This window comes from Drosophila serrata, unplaced genomic scaffold (genome assembly GCF_035046125.1).
Source record: "Drosophila serrata isolate PLE 108 unplaced genomic scaffold, ASM3504612v1 contig_116, whole genome shotgun sequence".
NCBI classification, from domain to species: Eukaryota; Metazoa; Arthropoda; class Insecta; order Diptera; family Drosophilidae; genus Drosophila; species Drosophila serrata.
The window spans coordinates 569,166-585,754 of NW_028257014.1; the positions used below are offsets into that span (position 1 = coordinate 569,166).

The following is a 16,589-nucleotide window of genomic DNA, read 5'->3' on the forward strand; positions in this document are numbered from 1 at the left end:
ATTGCGCGAAGTATGCCTGCCATTTTTTCCGTTAATAACGCGGAAGTTCCACAGAAACAGCGGATTTGGCCAATCACAGCAGCTGGTCACACTTAGCATATCCATACCCGATGGTGTTGCCAGACTCTTCACTCAAGACCGTGGCGTTGCCGTAGTATACTTCGATATCGATATCGAGTAGTATCGACTATTAAATACAAGCATATTCGATATATTAAATTTGCAACCGTTCATCATGGCGATCTGAGAGAAAAATCTGTGGAAAATCTTGTAAATAATCATAAAAATTGTAATTCTTGCGAATGCAAATGCAATATCGCGAAACGTGAGTTTGAAAAAAATGCTAGACGAAATTTGAGGTGGCCGCGCTGCTTTGGCCCAGTAACAAGTGCCTCGCGTGTGTGTCTGCGGCGGCAAAAAACCCAAATGTATAAAAATATATAACAAAATTCAACTCCCCCAAGACTGTGCCAAGGTAGCTACCCGTTGTGGGTGTTTTGGTGTGCTCCAGAAAGTGCTGGCAGACGGGGTCCCGTGTGATGGCTTAAAGTTTGCAATAATAAATAAATTTCGTACAATAAAAAGTGGAAAAAGTGCAAAAAAAAAAAAACTATGATTGCATGCGAGCAGTGGAGAAACAGAGGAGGACTACGGCTGGCTGCTGAGTAGAAGCTGGCGAATGCAACACACGCGCCACCTGCATGCCTCTTGCTCGCACTTACACTCCAAGTAAGCGCGCCCTTACCGAGCGTGATGCGTGCGAGCGAGAGGACGCCAGTGGGTATCGTAGCCACCAGCAACTGACCGGCAGTCTGAGCGTTTTTCTATATTTTTTTTTGTGTATTTTCGGTGTGTGTGAAAACACACAGGGAATGGACATAAAAATGTGGAACTTTAATTGAAACGCGACCGCTAATCAGTGATTAATGTAATTCTTATGTCTAATTTCAAACAATCGGATACAGCAGCACCAGCAGATGCTCAGCGATAAACTGAAATAGTTAAGCGCAAGCGAAAAAAACTGCGGCGGAAGAGTAGAAGAAACGCGAAGCGCACAAAAGTGTGTGTGTGTGCAAAAACAACGAACAACAATAACAAAAGGAAGGCGAGCGGAGAGGAGCGTGGGAGTGGATTAACTCGCCCGAGGAGCGTGCGAAGCACACAGGACTGCAAAGTGGCGTCGCTACTGGATATCAGGGCTGGGGCAGCAGCGGCGTCCATGTCCAAGGGGCACCAAGGGCGGCACACCAAGAAGCACAATCGCACCACAGCCACGAGAGCGCAGCAGCAGCAGCCGCAGCAGCCGGTGTGGTGTCGTCAACTGTGGCCTTAAGCATGTAGTAAGTACTCCCAATTGCCATCCAATGGAGTCATGTACTCATCACCCGGTTTAAAACATCTCCTCCATGCTTTACCAGGTCTTGCAGCACAGAACCCGTTCTCTTACAAGCACAAGACACAGGGACAAGGTACCACTCGAGAAATAAACTCACACAAAACCAACTCAACACCAATGAAAAATGTCACAAAGAGGTAAGCGTGGTAATCAGCATCACCACCAGTCGCACCATCCGCCGCCGCAGCAGCAACAGCGTAAGGATGTTGAGCCCCAACCGCCGCCCACCAAAAGGCGCAAAGGCAGACCGCCCAATGGAGCGACCACGGCAGCAGTGGCAGCCGCTGCCGCCGCCGCCGCCGCAGCATCCTCCACATCATGTGAAACGACGGGCGCTGGCTTAGAGCGGGTTCTAGGCCTACCTCTAAGCAGTAACAGCAACAAGCATGGAGAGCAACAGGGGGAGCGGGACCGGGTACGGGAGCCAGTGCCCGAGATGGGAGGAGGAAGCGAGGGAGGAAGAGCCGTCGCCAGCAAATCCAAGTCAACGAAGCTGGCGAGCAAGTCAGCGAGCAAGTCGTGCAAGTCGCAGGGTGCGAGTACGAGTAGCTCGTCATGGCAGGCGAGGTCTGTTGCGGACATCAAGATGTCGAGCATATATAATCGCAGCTCGACAGAAGCCCCAGCTGAACTCTATCGGTAAGGAATTAACGATAACCCTCTGAAGAAACTACTTCCGACGTGACTATATATGTTCTTATTTTCCTACTGCAGCAAGGATCTCATTAGCGCAATGAAATTGCCAGACTCTGAGCCGTTGGCCAACTATGAGTATTTAATAGTGACGGACCAGTGGAAGCAGGAATGGGAGAAAGGCGTTCAAGTACCCGTCAATCCCGATTCTCTCCCTGAGCCCTGTGTCTACGTTCTGTCCGAGCCTATTGTGTCGCCGGCACACGACTTTAAGCTGTGAGTTAAAGCCAGTCTCTGGTTAAGTACATATTGTAACCTCTTGCTTGTCTCTTCATCTGTGCACTTAAGTCCGAAAAATCGCTATCTGCGCATTACCAAAGACGAGCACTACACGCCGGAGCTGCATTACCTGACGAATGTCGTTGCCTTGGCGGAGAACACGTGTGCCTATGACATAGATCCCATTGATGAGGCCTGGCTGCGTCTCTACAACGGAGATCGTGCCCAATGCGGTGCTTTTCCCATCAACGAGACGCAGTTCGAGCGCGTGATTGAGGAACTAGAGGTGAGTGGGCCTTGGGTCTCAACATTTACTATGTGCTGACTCTGACTCTGCTCCAGGTTCGTTGCTGGGAACAGATACAAGTCATACTTAAGCAGGAGGAAGGCTTGGGTATCGAGTTCGATGAGAATGTCATCTGCGATGTCTGCCGCTCACCCGACTCCGAGGAGGCCAACGAAATGGTATTCTGTGATAATTGCAATATCTGCGTACACCAGGCCTGTTACGGCATAACGGCAATTCCGTCAGGTAAGTTAGACTACGGGAGAATGCTTCAGACTCTTATTGGACTCTACTTTTCCAGGACAATGGCTATGTCGGACCTGTTCGATGGGCATCAAGCCGGACTGCGTGCTCTGTCCGAACAAGGGAGGTGCCATGAAGTCAAACAAGTCGGGCAAGCACTGGGCCCACGTCTCCTGCGCCCTCTGGATCCCTGAAGTCAGCATCGGCTGTGTAGATCGCATGGAGCCCATAACGAAAATCTCGAGCATTCCCCAATCGCGCTGGTCCCTTATTTGTGTCCTCTGCCGGAAGCGGGTGGGCAGCTGCATACAGTGTTCAGTTAAGCCCTGCAAGACAGCCTACCACGTAACCTGTGCGTTTCAGCACGGTCTGGAGATGCGTGCCATTATAGAGGAGGGCAACGCCGAGGACGGAGTTAAGCTGCGCTCTTACTGCCAAAAGCACAGCATGAGTAAGGGAAAGAAGGAGAATGCCGGCCATGGAGGCAGTGCCTCAATGGCCAGTGCCATGCACAAAGCGAACAAGTACGGCAGCGGCACGAGCGGTACCAGCAAAACCGACGATGGGCATCACGCCTCAGGCGCAGCCGGCGGCGAGGATCCGCGCAGACGGAAGAATCATCGCAAGAATGACAGCATGACCTCCGAAGAACGTAACCAGGCCAGGGCTCAGCGGCTACAGGTTAGTACCAAAAACTGGTTGCATGATTTCGCAGGGCTAACTCTGTTTTTATGATTTCCCTTTCAGGAGGTGGAGGCGGAGTTTGACAAGCACGTGAACATTAACGACATCAGCTGCCATCTGTTTGATGTCGACGACGATGCCATCATTGCCATCTACAACTACTGGAAGCTCAAGCGCAAGTCAAGACACAACCGTGAGCTGATCCCGCCCAAGTCCGAGGACGTTGAGATGATTGCCCGCAAGCAGGAACAGCAGGACTTGGAGAATCACAAGCTGGTGGTCCACTTGCGCCAGGACTTGGAGCGAGTGAGAAACCTCTGCTACATGGTCAGTCGGAGGGAGAAGCTGTCGCGCTCACTCTTTAAGCTGCGCGAGCAGGTCTTCTACAAGCAGCTGGGCGTGCTTGACGAGATGCGCTTGGAAAAGCAGCAGCAACAGCTGCAGCCGAAGCCTGACGAGAAGCAGCGCCCCGCTATGGATCTGGAGGCCGTCATCTATGCAAATGATGGACCCACTTTGTACGATCGCTTCTACAGCTCGGCTGGAGGACAAACTGTGCCGGCGCAGTATCAGGACTTAAAGTACATCCTCGAGCAGCTAATGGGTAAGCTACAGAGTAACAAGCAGGCCCGTGGTCGAGCATCTCAATCGCCCAACAAGCGCAAGCAACAACAGCAGACGGCCAAAGCGTCGTCAAATAAGAAGCTCAACAATGGTGCCCTCAGTTCGTCGCGCACATCTTCACCGGAAAAGCCAGCAATGACAACGGTTGCGGGGAAACTTGTCCCATCTGCCGCCAAGGTGCGAGGCTCGCCCCCCGGGAAGCTTCCTTCAGGGAGGCGTGCCTCGAAGAGCGAGGCGGCGACGGCGACGTCGACCAACAACAGAATCAATCAATCGATTGTCCGCCCCCGAAGCAGCGGAGCGTCCTCCCATTCGTCGAGCGGCAGTTCATCATCTGGTGATTCCAGCTCGGCGAATGCTAGTAGCAGTTCCGACAGTTCATCTGGCAGTGAGTCGGGCAGCGATAGCGGAAGTGGGAGCTCAAGTGCTGCCTCCAGGCGAAAGTCCTCCGCGGGAGGAAGTCCCCTCAAGAAGCAGAGTTACGCCCGTTCCGTGGAGCAGCGGCAGAAGCAGCGGCAGCGTCGTCAAAATGAAGCGGCTTCGGGTATTTCTGCAGCGTCTCCGGATTCCAGGTCTGGCAGCAGCAGCTCTAGCGAAAACGAGGACAACGACCTCCGCCGGAGACGCAATGAGCCAGTCAACAGCAAACAAGTACCTAGCAGCAACAGCAAAACCACCAACGCCTCCACCACCAGCCAGCCCACGAAGTCATCAAAGTCGAGCTCCGAAGCAGCAGCGAGGAGAAAACTTAGTACGACAACAGCAGCCACACGGGGACTTGCACAAATGGACAGGGATGCCGAGGAGAGCCTGTCGAGCGACGAAAGTGAAGAGCTGCTGCCTCTAAGGGGCAGCGACCGCCAGTCTGGAGGCAGAACGTCCGTTGGCCAGGCCCTAGCAAGTCGCAAGATGGGTCAGCACATATACTCCGACTCGGAGAGTAGTTCCTCGGGCCAAGAAAAGGATCCTGATCGGGAGGAGCAGGCAGCTGTGGAGAGCAACGTCAGTGACTCCCAAAACCAGCAGACGGTTAGGACAAAGGCAGCAATGAAGGAGTTTGTACCTGGGACAGCAGCGGCAACGTCAACTCCTCGCGCGCCACCAGTCACAGCGTCCGCCGCCAAAGCCAAGTCCTCTCGGGAAGGAAAGGATGCCAAGGAAGGACCTCCTACCAGTGCGAAATCGAAATCGAATTCTAATGCCAAGTTGCCATATGCGGCAGACTTACTGGTGGTGCCACAGCGGCAGGCGGCCAAGAAGGCCTCGGAGAACATGCGCTCCACAAATCTTGCCGCGGCTCTCCTTCAGACAGACGTCAATGAGCGAGTGAGAGAGCCTGAACCTAACTCCACCTCGACTTCAACCAGTGGCAAGAGCAACAAGCTGAAGGAAGCTGGTTCCTCCACCGCGGATAATAAGACCAATCTCGAAAAGGGGCGGCCGAAGGAACAGCAGGCACAAAAGCAAGCGGGCGGCGGGAAGGGATCGGATACCGCTCCGGCAGAACGCGGCAAGCGCGGCAGACCACCCAAGGTTCCGAGAGAGGTGCCACAGCCTCCCAAAGAGAAGCCAGCTGCAGCGCCTACCACTGATGCAAAGTCCACGTCAAGTCTAGCAGCGTCAGCCAAGTCCAACTTTGCCGTGTCGCTTGTTCCTCAACGCCAAGCGGCCAAGAAGGCTGCCGAACAGCTCAAGAGCAGCAAGCCTGCGCAGGAGGTCTTCCCAATGATCACAAATGAGATTGAGAAAGAGAAGGATCCGGTGAGTTCCGCGTCGGCGGCAACTGGTGCAGTTCCAACAACACCAGTCAAACCGACCAGGAGGACGTCCTTGAAGGAACCTTCATCTACCACTCCAAAGGACACCAGCTCAGGCAATAGAAGAAGGTCTAAGGAGGATGTGCTGGTAACACCAGTTAAGGCAGCTGGGACGGCAGCATCGGGAACGCAGGTCAAGCGTCGCGTAGCTGCTCCCAACCTCTCAAGCTCCAGTTCGGGTGACAGCGACAGTTCCAGTTCCTCCAGCAGCTCAGGCAGCAGTGGTTCCAGTGGCAGTGCTAGCGACTCTGATAGCGAATCGGCAGCCACCGATACTGAAAAGCCAGCACAGGCCACGGCCTCAGCGCCGTCTGTGCCGGTGCCAGTAGCTGTGCCTGTGCCTGTGACTGCTCCCTTTAATGTGCCAAAGCGTTCACCTCGCAAGTCCGTGGATAAACCTCCAGCTCCGCCACCGCCTCCACCCACGCCGCCAGCCTCTCGAACGCGTCAAAACTCCACTACCAAATCGCCAAAGAGAGCAACGCAGAAGCCAGCTTCTGAGGACATATCCCCCACCAAGGTTCCACAACTGCAACGTCGCCAAAGTTCCTTAGATGAGGGCGCTGCCAAGCAGCAATCAGAACAAGCCACCAAGAGGGCGACACGTGGCTCAAAATCTCGTCCTCCCTCGCCCACAGCGAAATCTTCACCCGAGAAGACATCCTCCTCTTTGCGTCGTAAGTCACGAGCAGAGGAGTCGTCGTCGCCTAAAAAGCTGACAAACTTGGAGCACGAAATTAACCAAAGGAAGGCGGCCACCGGTAAGGCGACCAGTGCACTGGACAAGCTTCTCAACAAGAAGCAACAGCAGATGAACCATTCCGCGGCTCTTCAAGTTTTGCCACCCAAGTCTCCCACGCCACCAACACCAAACCTGAAGGGCAAGGAGCAGGAGCGGGAGCAAGAGCCAGCCATTACCATTCGCCTGCCTGAAGTAGAATCGAAAGCGCAGCCTGAACCCGACCCAGAGCCCGAGCCGGAAACTGCGGCTGAGGCCGGGGAACTGCCCATGGACATAGATGAGGAGCTGACCATAGTGCCGACGCATACGCAACTCTCGGCCAGTGCCAGCAAGCTGGCCGACATCATCGATGACGAGCGTCCTCCAGCTGCTCCGCTGCCCGCCTCACCGACTCCAACCCCTACCTCGAATGACGATGAACTGTCCGACGCCGGCAGTGATCTCAGCGAGCGCCGGCGCGTTCGCTGGCGCTCCAGGCGGCGAAGGAGGCGGCGTAGCCACGAGCCCGACGAAGAGCACACGCATCACACCCAGCACCTGCTTAATGAGATGGAAATGGCCCGAGAGCTGGAGGAGGAGCGTAAGAACGAGCTACTGGCGAATGCCAGCAAGTATTCGGCGTCCACATCCTCACCAGCTGTTACGGTTATTCCACCCGATCCGCCGGAGATCATAGAACTGGACTCGAACTCAGCCAACTCGGGCGGAGATCAGCAGCAGGTGCAGTCGGTGCAGTCGGTGCAAGTGCAGGAGCAGTCTTTGCCTCCACCGTTGCTTGTGCATTCCCCAGCAACCGAGGCAGCAACGACAGCAATCCAGCAGCAGCAGCAGCAGCAGCAGCAGCAGCAGCAGTTGTTGCCGCCGCATCATGACACGCCTATAATTGATCACCTGCCCCCTGTGCTGACTACACCTGGTTCCGGGCGATGCGTCCTGGAGCCCATTGTGGACACGATACTCGAGATGGAGGACAGCAAGTTTGCCAACAATTTCGCTTCGAGCCTGGCAAGTGTCCTGAATCCCCCCAATTCAGGTCATATGAGTCTCCTCGGTGCCAACATGGACATCAGAGGGGGCAAGGAGATCTGCGAGGAGGACAGCACGCAGGCGACACGAAATCTATTGGAGAAGCTGCGCAAGACGAAGCGTAAACAACAAGATGACTGCTGCTCTAAAGAAGCCGTTGACCTATTGCCACCGACACCACAGATACCCTCGGTATTTCCGTTTCACAATGCTGCTGACCCGGAGGATATTATACACGTCCAAAAGGAACAACAGCAGCAGCAACTACAACAGCAGCAGCAGTCGCAGGCACAGGCGCAGGCCCAGGCCTGTCTTTATGGTAACTCATCGGGACCGAACTCGGTAGCTTCTCTGACCATCAAGGACTCCCCCATGACGGCCAACAGTGGGAGCTATGCCAACAGCCTGACCAACACGCCCAATGCCACGCCCACCAACAACGCCAACAATCTGGGGGCTGGTACCGTCGGCTTCCAAGTGAACTTTGGCAGCGCCCAGCAAGCGCCAACGTTGAGCCTCTTCCTGGACAAGTCGCCTCTGCAAAAGGGAGCGTGTTCGCTGTCTAGCAATGGCGGCGGAGGTGCAGGTGCTGGACCACCTGGAGCCACTCCCGACTTTGTGGACCTGGCGGCGGCAGCTGTGAAGAACAGTCTAGGCGGCTATCGCGGTGCACCGGCCGTGCCCACACAATCGGGGCAATCGGGAACGGGCGGCGGTGGTGGCAACAACAACAAGATGACCGACTACGATGAGAACACGCGCATGCAGTCACCGTTCGGCAGAATTCCCTGGAACGAGAACGATCTCATCGCAGAGCGGAGAAGCAGCTCACCCAGCTCAGTATCCGAGTCGAACGATCCTCCTCCGCCTCCGGCAGCAGTTGCAGCTGCGGCAGCATCCGCGGCCCGCACGCTAGCCCAGCTGGAGAGTTGCAAGAACTTCTTCAACAACTATCCCAGTGGGAATGGCGGGCCATCGGGCAGTGCTCCAAACGCAACGGCGCCCTTCAACCATGCACCTCTGGTGAATGGTATCGATGCCATGCCCATGTTCAACCCTACTCAGCAACAGCAGACGACACCAACGCACCAGCAGCGGAGAACGCCCAATAGCCAGTACAATGGTGGCATCTATCCCCAACTAGCAGCCTTGATGCATCCCCATCCGCAGACAACGCCAACGGAAACATCGCCCAGCATGTATGGCAATGGTACTGTTGGAGGAGTAGTCGTAGGCGGAGTGGGTCCGCCACCTCAGGCCGCCACCCAGTACTCGGGTACACCCTACTCTACGCCCAACCTGGGTATGCTGCCCGTGCCACAACCTGCGCTGCCACCCGTGGCAGTTCCCGTTCAGACAACACCAAATCATCAGCAGCAGCAACTTGCCATGACATCGTCCCCGGTGGATGTCGCCGGCAAGATGCCGTCATATTCCGGCCAGCTGCTAAGCAGCTGTGCTGAGACCGCCGCCTCGATGATGCCACCAACTCCGCCAGTACCAGTACCAGTGCCAGTCAGTGCACCCAAGGATTCGCCCAGCAAGAGGAACAGCAGCATCAGTGGAAGCTCAGGCAAGAAGCAGTCACACAAATCTCCACAATTGCCGCAAGGTAAATCGCCAGGAAAATCACCCAGGCAACCACTTCAACCACCCACACCGCCAGCACCGCCTCCCGTGGTGACCTTGCCGCCCACAAAGTACGACCCGCAGACACATACTCTTCAGGGCAAGCCAAGGCAGCGCGCGCCGCGAGGAAGCGCCGGTTCAGGCGGCCAGGGACGAGGTAGAGGCAGGGGTCGAGGACGAGGTCGTGGGGCGGGTGCTGGAGCAAGTGGCATGGCGATGTCCCTACAGCAGCAGCAAATGGCGGATTATGGCAGCAACACGCACATCGTCAACAATCTGGTGGGAACGCCCTTTGAGTTCAACAACTATGACGACGACATGACCGGTCCGGTGGTGGAGAATTTGCAGTCTCTGCGGGACCGTCGCAGGAGCTTCGAGCTGCGAACGGCACGGGGACAGGCCAAGCAGCCGCCGCCGCCCCCAACAACGACAACACCGAATACCGCGGCCACTGCTGCCACCAACCCGCTGCTTCATCCCGTACTTCCGGGACCCGTGGACATGAGAACATACAATCTGGGCTTTGAAGCGCCGCATAGTACGGCCTCCCAGGAGGCCTATCAGAATAACCTGCTGGGCGCCTTTGACTCTGGCACCGCAGATCAAATGCTCAGCGAGTTCGACGAGGACGACGAGCGCCAGTTCCAGTCGGCGCTGCGGGCCACCGGTACTGGTACCTCGCCTAGCAAGCAACCACCGGCGGCGACTACTACGCCAGTGGCGCCTCCCTCAGGTCCACCTAACCAACCAGCCACTGCAGCGAACCTCCTGCTTCACTCCACGGAAGCGAATCAAATGGCGCCCAGTGCGATCGCCTCGGGGGTTGCCACGCACCTGGTGGAGGGCTCTCTCGTAGAGGCCTCCTTGGAGGCCACATCAGAAGAGGTCTCGATCGACTCGGACACCACGCTTACACTGAACACCAAGCACGCTGCCAGCAGTCACCTGAAGCTGAAGATCAAAAGTCCGCTGGCTTACACCGAACACTACACGGCGATGGCGAACAGCAGCAGTCTGACGCTGTCCAGCACTCTGGTCCAGTCTTCTAATGCCGTGCAGACAACGGTGTCCACGTCCACAGTGGTAAATGCCTCGTCAGCGGTCAGCGGCAACTCGCGACGAATGCGGAAGAAGGAGCTACTCAGTCTATACGTTGTTCAGAAGGACAACCTGAACGACGACAGTTCGTGCGGCCTGCCAGCCACCTCGGATAGCCTGCCGCTGGATAACCTGCTCCGTAAATCCGAGGAGGAGGAGGAACTTTCCTCCTCCGGTTCTAAAAGGTTTAAAAAGAGCTCGAGCAGCAGAGAGCTACGCGCTCTGGATGCCAACGCCGTGCTTGGGGAGGAGCAGTTGCTTTCCGGAACGGCGGTGGCGGGAGCAAGTGCCGGAGCGTCCGCCGGCGACGGCAGGCGCCGCAGTGCTTGCAGTTCGGGCAGTAACAACAACGATAACAATGGCAAGACGGGAGCGGCCAGCAGTGCAGGTAAGCGACGTGGGCGAAGCAAGACTCTGGAGAGCAGCGAGGATGACCATCAGGCGCCCAAGCTCAAGATCAAAATCCGAGGACTGACGGGGACGAACGAGACGCCTTCGGGGATGCTGTCTAACGTGAGTCACGAGAGTCAGAGCTACAGCTACGAGATGACCCGACGCGCCTGTCCGCCCAAAAAACGACTTACCAGCAACTACAGCACACCCACGCTGGAGGAAATCAAGCGGGACTCGATGAACTATCGTAAGAAGGTGATGCAGGACTTTGACAAGGGTGAGGACAACCATAAGCGCGAGGGCCTCGTCCGGGAGGAGAAAGAGTCCCTGATAATGCCCCCTATTCCACCGAGCAAGAGGCCCAAGTCCTCAAAGCCCAAGAAGGACAAGAAGGAAAAGAAAAAGCGTCAGAAGCAGCATCTGATCCTGAGCAGCAGCAGCTCCACGACAACTACCATGACTACCACGTTGATTGAGAACACGGCCAGCGCCTCGCCAGGTGACAAGCCCAAGTTGATTCTTCGCTTCGGAAAGCGAAAAACGGAGACCATTGCAGCATGTGTGGAGCAGCAGCCAGCAGCAGCGGCAGCTGTGGAGGCGGCCGCGTCGGCACCTCTGCGCCTCAAGATAGCCAGGAACTTGACAGGCGGTGGCTACATAATCGGGACAAAGAAGGACGAGCCTTCAGCGGAAACCACGTCCCCTGTAACAGACCACCACCTGCCCCTGATGACCACGTCTATTGGCGAGGCCTCGCCGCAGGGCTTGCTGCTTAACAGTTTTACGCCGCATTCCCAGAACGCGAATGCTTCCCCGGCCCTGCTGGGCAAGGACACGGGCACACCGTCGCCGCCCTGCCTGGTGATAGACTCCAGCAAGAGTGCCGACGTCCACGACTCGACCTCTCTGTCCGAGGGAGGCCACGGGGTGCCTGTGTCGTCCCTCGTGGGCGCCACAACGCCGCTGTGCGTCAACGTGGGCAACTACGAGAATAGCAACAACTCGCTGCCCTCAGCCAGTGGCACCGGATCCGCGTCCAGCAACTCTTGCAACAGCAACTCGAACAACAACAATAACAATAATAGCAACAACAACAACAGCAGCGGCAGCGGAGGAGGTCCTGGAGCCACCGGCGATGGCGGAGGAGGCAGTTTACTTCCATTGAAAAAAGACTGTGAGGTTAGATGATAATCATAGTAAGCGAGTACGCGTGTTTCCCATCCCTATTTCCAAAATCCCTGGCCCCCCTTTCCTTGGTAATACGAAGATCAGTCTCCCACGAATCGGAGTTTGAATTGTACAGTTAGCTCGTAAGGCCCGCTCCTGTTCCTGCTCCTCCCTCTGCTCTCTTTTATCTGTCCGTCACTGGTTTGTTATGAAGATTGAACACAAGATATTACCCTTAAAATATATATAAATATATATATTTGCTTAATTAACTCAAAAAAAAGTAAAGTAAAGCTAAATTGTACATTTTTAGTGGAAGCATCCTCCATATGTTTAAGGTTTTTGTAAATTACTGTATTAAAGTTTCCGAGATGAAGAGAGAACAGCAACAGAAAAAAAGTCTAGCCTAACGATCCAAAAATGCTCTTGGTTTAGGTCGCCCATAAGTCCTTCCACGCCCCTCCTCCACTCACTAAGGGATGATCGATGAAAGCCAGCATATACACATATACTATTTATTAATAATTATTTAATAATGCGTAAAGTAATCGTAATAATATATATAGATATATATATTAGCAAAAACTGTTAAATGCGTGCAAAAAGAGTAACGACAATTTCAACAATTGTAGCGATAGTCATTAATTGTAGTTCTTAGCAAAAATCAAAGTCGGTAGTGGCCGCAATCTAAGTGCATATAAAGCTCCCTGTTCCCCAAAAACCCCTATAGCCATACCTATAGAGAGTTGATCAAGAAATTAACAGAAATATTTGTATTTTAGATGTAAGTGTAACAGCAGCGTATCGGAAAGCTCCATAAAAGAAATTGGTTTTTATTCTCTTTGTTTCTTTGCGTTTTTTTTTTTTTCTTGGAACGTGTTGAAGCAATAGTAAAGTAGGCAAACAACGTACACTGGTTTTTTATAAGCAAAGGTGCCTCTGCCAAGTCACAAACACAAAAAGGAAAAAAACACAATCTAAGCCCCAGAAGACACTACAAATTTAAGATGCGTAACCCAATGCTCATTTATAGTGTCTTTGGACCGACCATGTGGAAGCAGCCCTTCTTCAATCGCTCGGTGTGATTGCATTCCAGATTCCGATTCCGGAACGATAGATACACATGGGTCCAGAAGAGAGTAGCGCAAGTCCGCTTAGATCTCTAAAACAACAAAAAATGCTCCTTTGTCGCCAATAGTTTTATTAATTATCGTATATATCGTGTACTTTCTCATTGACTCGAGCGGTCGGGCGTCGTGTATCTTCACTCAAAAGGGAGAACAAGTTTTCAAAAACACAAATGCAACAAATATTTATTCCAAAATATTAAGTGAAACAAAAAGAAAACAAAAGGCAAAAACATAGAGGATAATTATGATAAATATGTATTGAAGGAGAGATAACATTAAAAACGACGATGGTTAACGTGTAATTGTAAATATTTGTGTGCGCGACAAAATGTTTTTAATTAATACCATTACGTTAACTTTAATTATTAATTAATGATTATTAATTTTAATTCTAGTTTTTAGCAAAAATTTAATAAAAGCAAAAAGCCTTATTTAAAAACAAAACATCTCACAGATCCACAATATTTCATTTCTTATTTTAGATCTATATACATAACATTAGTGAGGCAATACATGCGGTCAATTATTGCGAAAGCTAAGGAGTTTAGAAAAGTCCTCCTTTTCCGCTGGTTGGATTAAGTCCCGACCAAAACAAAAAAAGCAATAAGCCAGCTCCAACTTGGAATTGGACCAAGCCAATGTATAAATGAATAATATCCGCAACGCATACACTTATTTAAGTTCGAATCAATCAAAGTACAGAATGCGTTCGCATCTTATGCTTTTTTATTGTCTTTTAATTGGAGAAAAATGGCCATATCAGACCATCGATCATGCACTCTCTTCAAGCCTCACAGCGCGCGCAGACCAACTAATATCCCAAGACTTAGATGTAGATCTTAACTTGGCCATAAGAAGATGAATGTAATCCATGTACGTATATAGTAAAATGTGTAAATATCAAGAAGTACGCCAAGTTGGAGTATAGGCAAGGGATGAGCGAGAGACCAGCGCCTATAGTTACATATACGATTATCGACAAGAAACCTCTAACGAATATGCCTATGACATTACAATTACAACTTCACACACACAGCAAATACTTAGATGTTTAAGCAGGAAGCTCCTAATTAAGAACACGCGTGGAAGTATTACCAATGAGATTATTACAATTGCTAATTGAATAAGTGTTGGCAGCTGAAATAGGGCGGATATACATACATATATTCTTTTGACCAAGAAGTATATGGTATTAGCCGATTAAAAAAGAAAAACAATCTTAGCAAATGCGATGTGTAAAATATTTTAAGAGTTTTGCAATTTCTAAGGGCATTATAATACATTATAGTGTGTTACATTTATTTATTGGCTCCGCAAAATAAGCACTGTATAAAAGAACTTGTGTAAAAATCAATCAACCAAGCAACCACTAGTAAAGCTAAGTTGTATTATAAATACGGAAAATATAGCAGAAATTATACATATAAATAAGAAAGATATATTACATCAATTTCTTTTCTTTATTGGTTAGACTTCAGGGTGAGCCATTAATTTCTTAATTTTTTTCGCATTTCCCTTTCGACTTCCACTCTGGTAGCAAACAGAAATTTAATTTCTCTTTAGTTCGCATTGCCTTTCTTTGCTAAAAGAGAATTCTAGTTCTAACCGTCATAATTTGAAGCACAACCGGTACGAGACTTAACTCGATTTGAAACATCAATATCCTTAAAGTTTTAAGAAAAAGAAACATCCTCAGAAGGGTCAAAGTTTATTTGTTCTTGCATGAAAAAAAGAATAACAGGATCATGTCGCAAAGTATACACGATCTGGACAAGCTAGCCTTCTACATATTGCTTAGCTCAACTTTCAGTGCCACGAAAACGCAAAAACTAAGAAGGAACGGACCAAAGGATATGGTTTATGAGACTAAGCGACCACGATGGAAATGCAGATACTATTTCAAGTCTTATTGGTATACTTGTAGTATCATCGAGGGACATTGAACAAATGCAGTTGTCTTGGGGTTGGATCAGGGATCCGTCGAAATGCTGGGTAAACGCAGCTAAGCGTGTTCAGTTGTAGTTGTGGCGGGATGTCCGGAGAGGTTTCTTTGTGGTCGTCTCTAGTCACAAGGCTGCGTCTACTGGTACCGTGCCAGCTTCGGCAGAGGCGCAAAGGAAGTGGTAATAACTGGCGATCTAACGGCTTGCGACCTGTACACGAAAATGGTTAAATAAATACTTAAGAAATCATCATCAAACTCACCGGAAAAAGAGAGAGCTTCCGCGCTTTAGATCGCCACGGGCTTGCAGATCGTTCCAACAGTCCACCCAATTCTTGTAGGCTGGCATAATAGGCGGCTGACCGGCTAGCAGGCGGGATCCACTCACCGCCGAGCATGTGGACACCACCTGGAGGGGGTACAACATGGTGGACACGAAAAATTGGGTGAAACCGGCATTATACTGCCTTCCCAGGGGGTCCTTGATGACGTATTTATTGAGGATGTAGACGGTGGAGCTGGTGAGCACGAGGCAGGCCACATCGCACAAGAGCTTTGGTACCAGACCAGCGAAGAAACCCGTAATGCCCTCAGTTTTCCATATTTCGGCCACGGATCCGATAATGGATGTGTACAGGGACTCGCGTCCCACAAACTGCGCCATCATCCGCAGCGAGATCACATGGAAAGGATGCGAGGCCACTATTCCGGTTACCGTCACCACAATATCACGCTTCAGACTCGACTTAAACTGGAAGTACCTGCAGGAGAATTGGAAGATCGCTAGGAATTTCGACATGATACGGGAAGCAAATAGGCACTTGCATGTCTTCCTCGGACAAGTGTGTATCGTCCTTGATTTCCTCGGGCTGCACCAGACCCAGCTTGTCGGCAACTCGATCGCTCACCACTAGGGCCACAATGGAGCCAACCAGTTTCGGTGCGAGTCCGCGGTAGCAGCCGTAGAAGCCGTCGATACGTCGTATATGACCAGCTGCAACAGAGATATAATCAATTTGCTGCCATTTGCGACAAGAACTTTGCACCCACCGTACTGAAAAATGTTTGGCAGCTCCATCACTGGTTTGCCTAAGAAGGACTTGCCCGGACGTGGGGCGATCGGCTCGTAGCCCAGCTGCATCAGCGTCTTCGAGTACTCTAAGGGGTGCAGCGCTGCGCTGACGCCTAGCCGCAAGCCAAATCGGATCCATCCATTGACCTCCGTATCCTCCGTGGCGCGGGTGTTGTCGACAAAGCCGGCCATTCTTGATGCGTGTGCTGCTGGGGAGGAAGGTGTTGCTGGTGCTGTCTGGCGCTGGGGGAACTCTGCTGTTCGAAATTTGGATAGACGGCTGGGCAAGCCTGAAAAACTACTAGACCGGTGGTCGGTTCACGACAAACGACAGTGGTCTTAATTTTTGTGTGATTACAAAACTTTTTGTCTGTCAGCCAATGTGACCAGACGACGCGTGTGGAACAGTCAAAGGAAAAGAATACGAC

The 16,589-nt window shown here is 51.9% G+C and overlaps 2 protein-coding genes across 9 annotated transcripts; one reads left to right on the forward strand and one right to left on the reverse strand.

Moving 5' to 3' along the window:
- Positions 1-14: 14 nt before the first annotated feature.
- On the forward strand, positions 15-14,591 carry rno (PHD finger protein rhinoceros). Of its 8 annotated transcripts, none has more exons than XM_086825851.1 (8): positions 15-325; positions 966-1,340; positions 1,419-2,035; positions 2,111-2,305; positions 2,378-2,594; positions 2,651-2,840; positions 2,896-3,518; positions 3,585-14,591. In XM_086825851.1, exons 3-8 carry the CDS (start codon positions 1,521-1,523, stop codon positions 12,036-12,038), a joined length of 10,194 nt encoding a protein of 3,397 aa, XP_086681977.1. In that variant the 5' UTR covers positions 15-325; positions 966-1,340; positions 1,419-1,520; the 3' UTR covers positions 12,039-14,591. The 8 variants fall into 8 exon arrangements, with proteins under 8 accessions (XP_086681977.1, XP_086681983.1, XP_086681978.1 ...); XM_086825857.1 differs by having other exon boundaries at positions 131-270; positions 969-1,340; XM_086825852.1 differs by having other exon boundaries at positions 147-325; positions 969-1,340.
- Positions 14,592-14,839: 248 nt separating this feature from the next.
- On the reverse strand, positions 14,840-16,586 carry Mtch (Mitochondrial carrier homolog 1). Its single transcript, XM_020946092.2, has 4 exons — positions 16,140-16,586; positions 15,915-16,083; positions 15,353-15,850; positions 14,840-15,300 (listed from the first exon to the last, which is right to left on the reverse strand). Exons 1-4 carry the CDS (start codon positions 16,351-16,353, stop codon positions 15,228-15,230), a joined length of 954 nt encoding a protein of 317 aa, XP_020801751.1. The 5' UTR covers positions 16,354-16,586; the 3' UTR covers positions 14,840-15,227.
- Between the last annotated feature and the right edge of the window lie 3 nt (positions 16,587-16,589).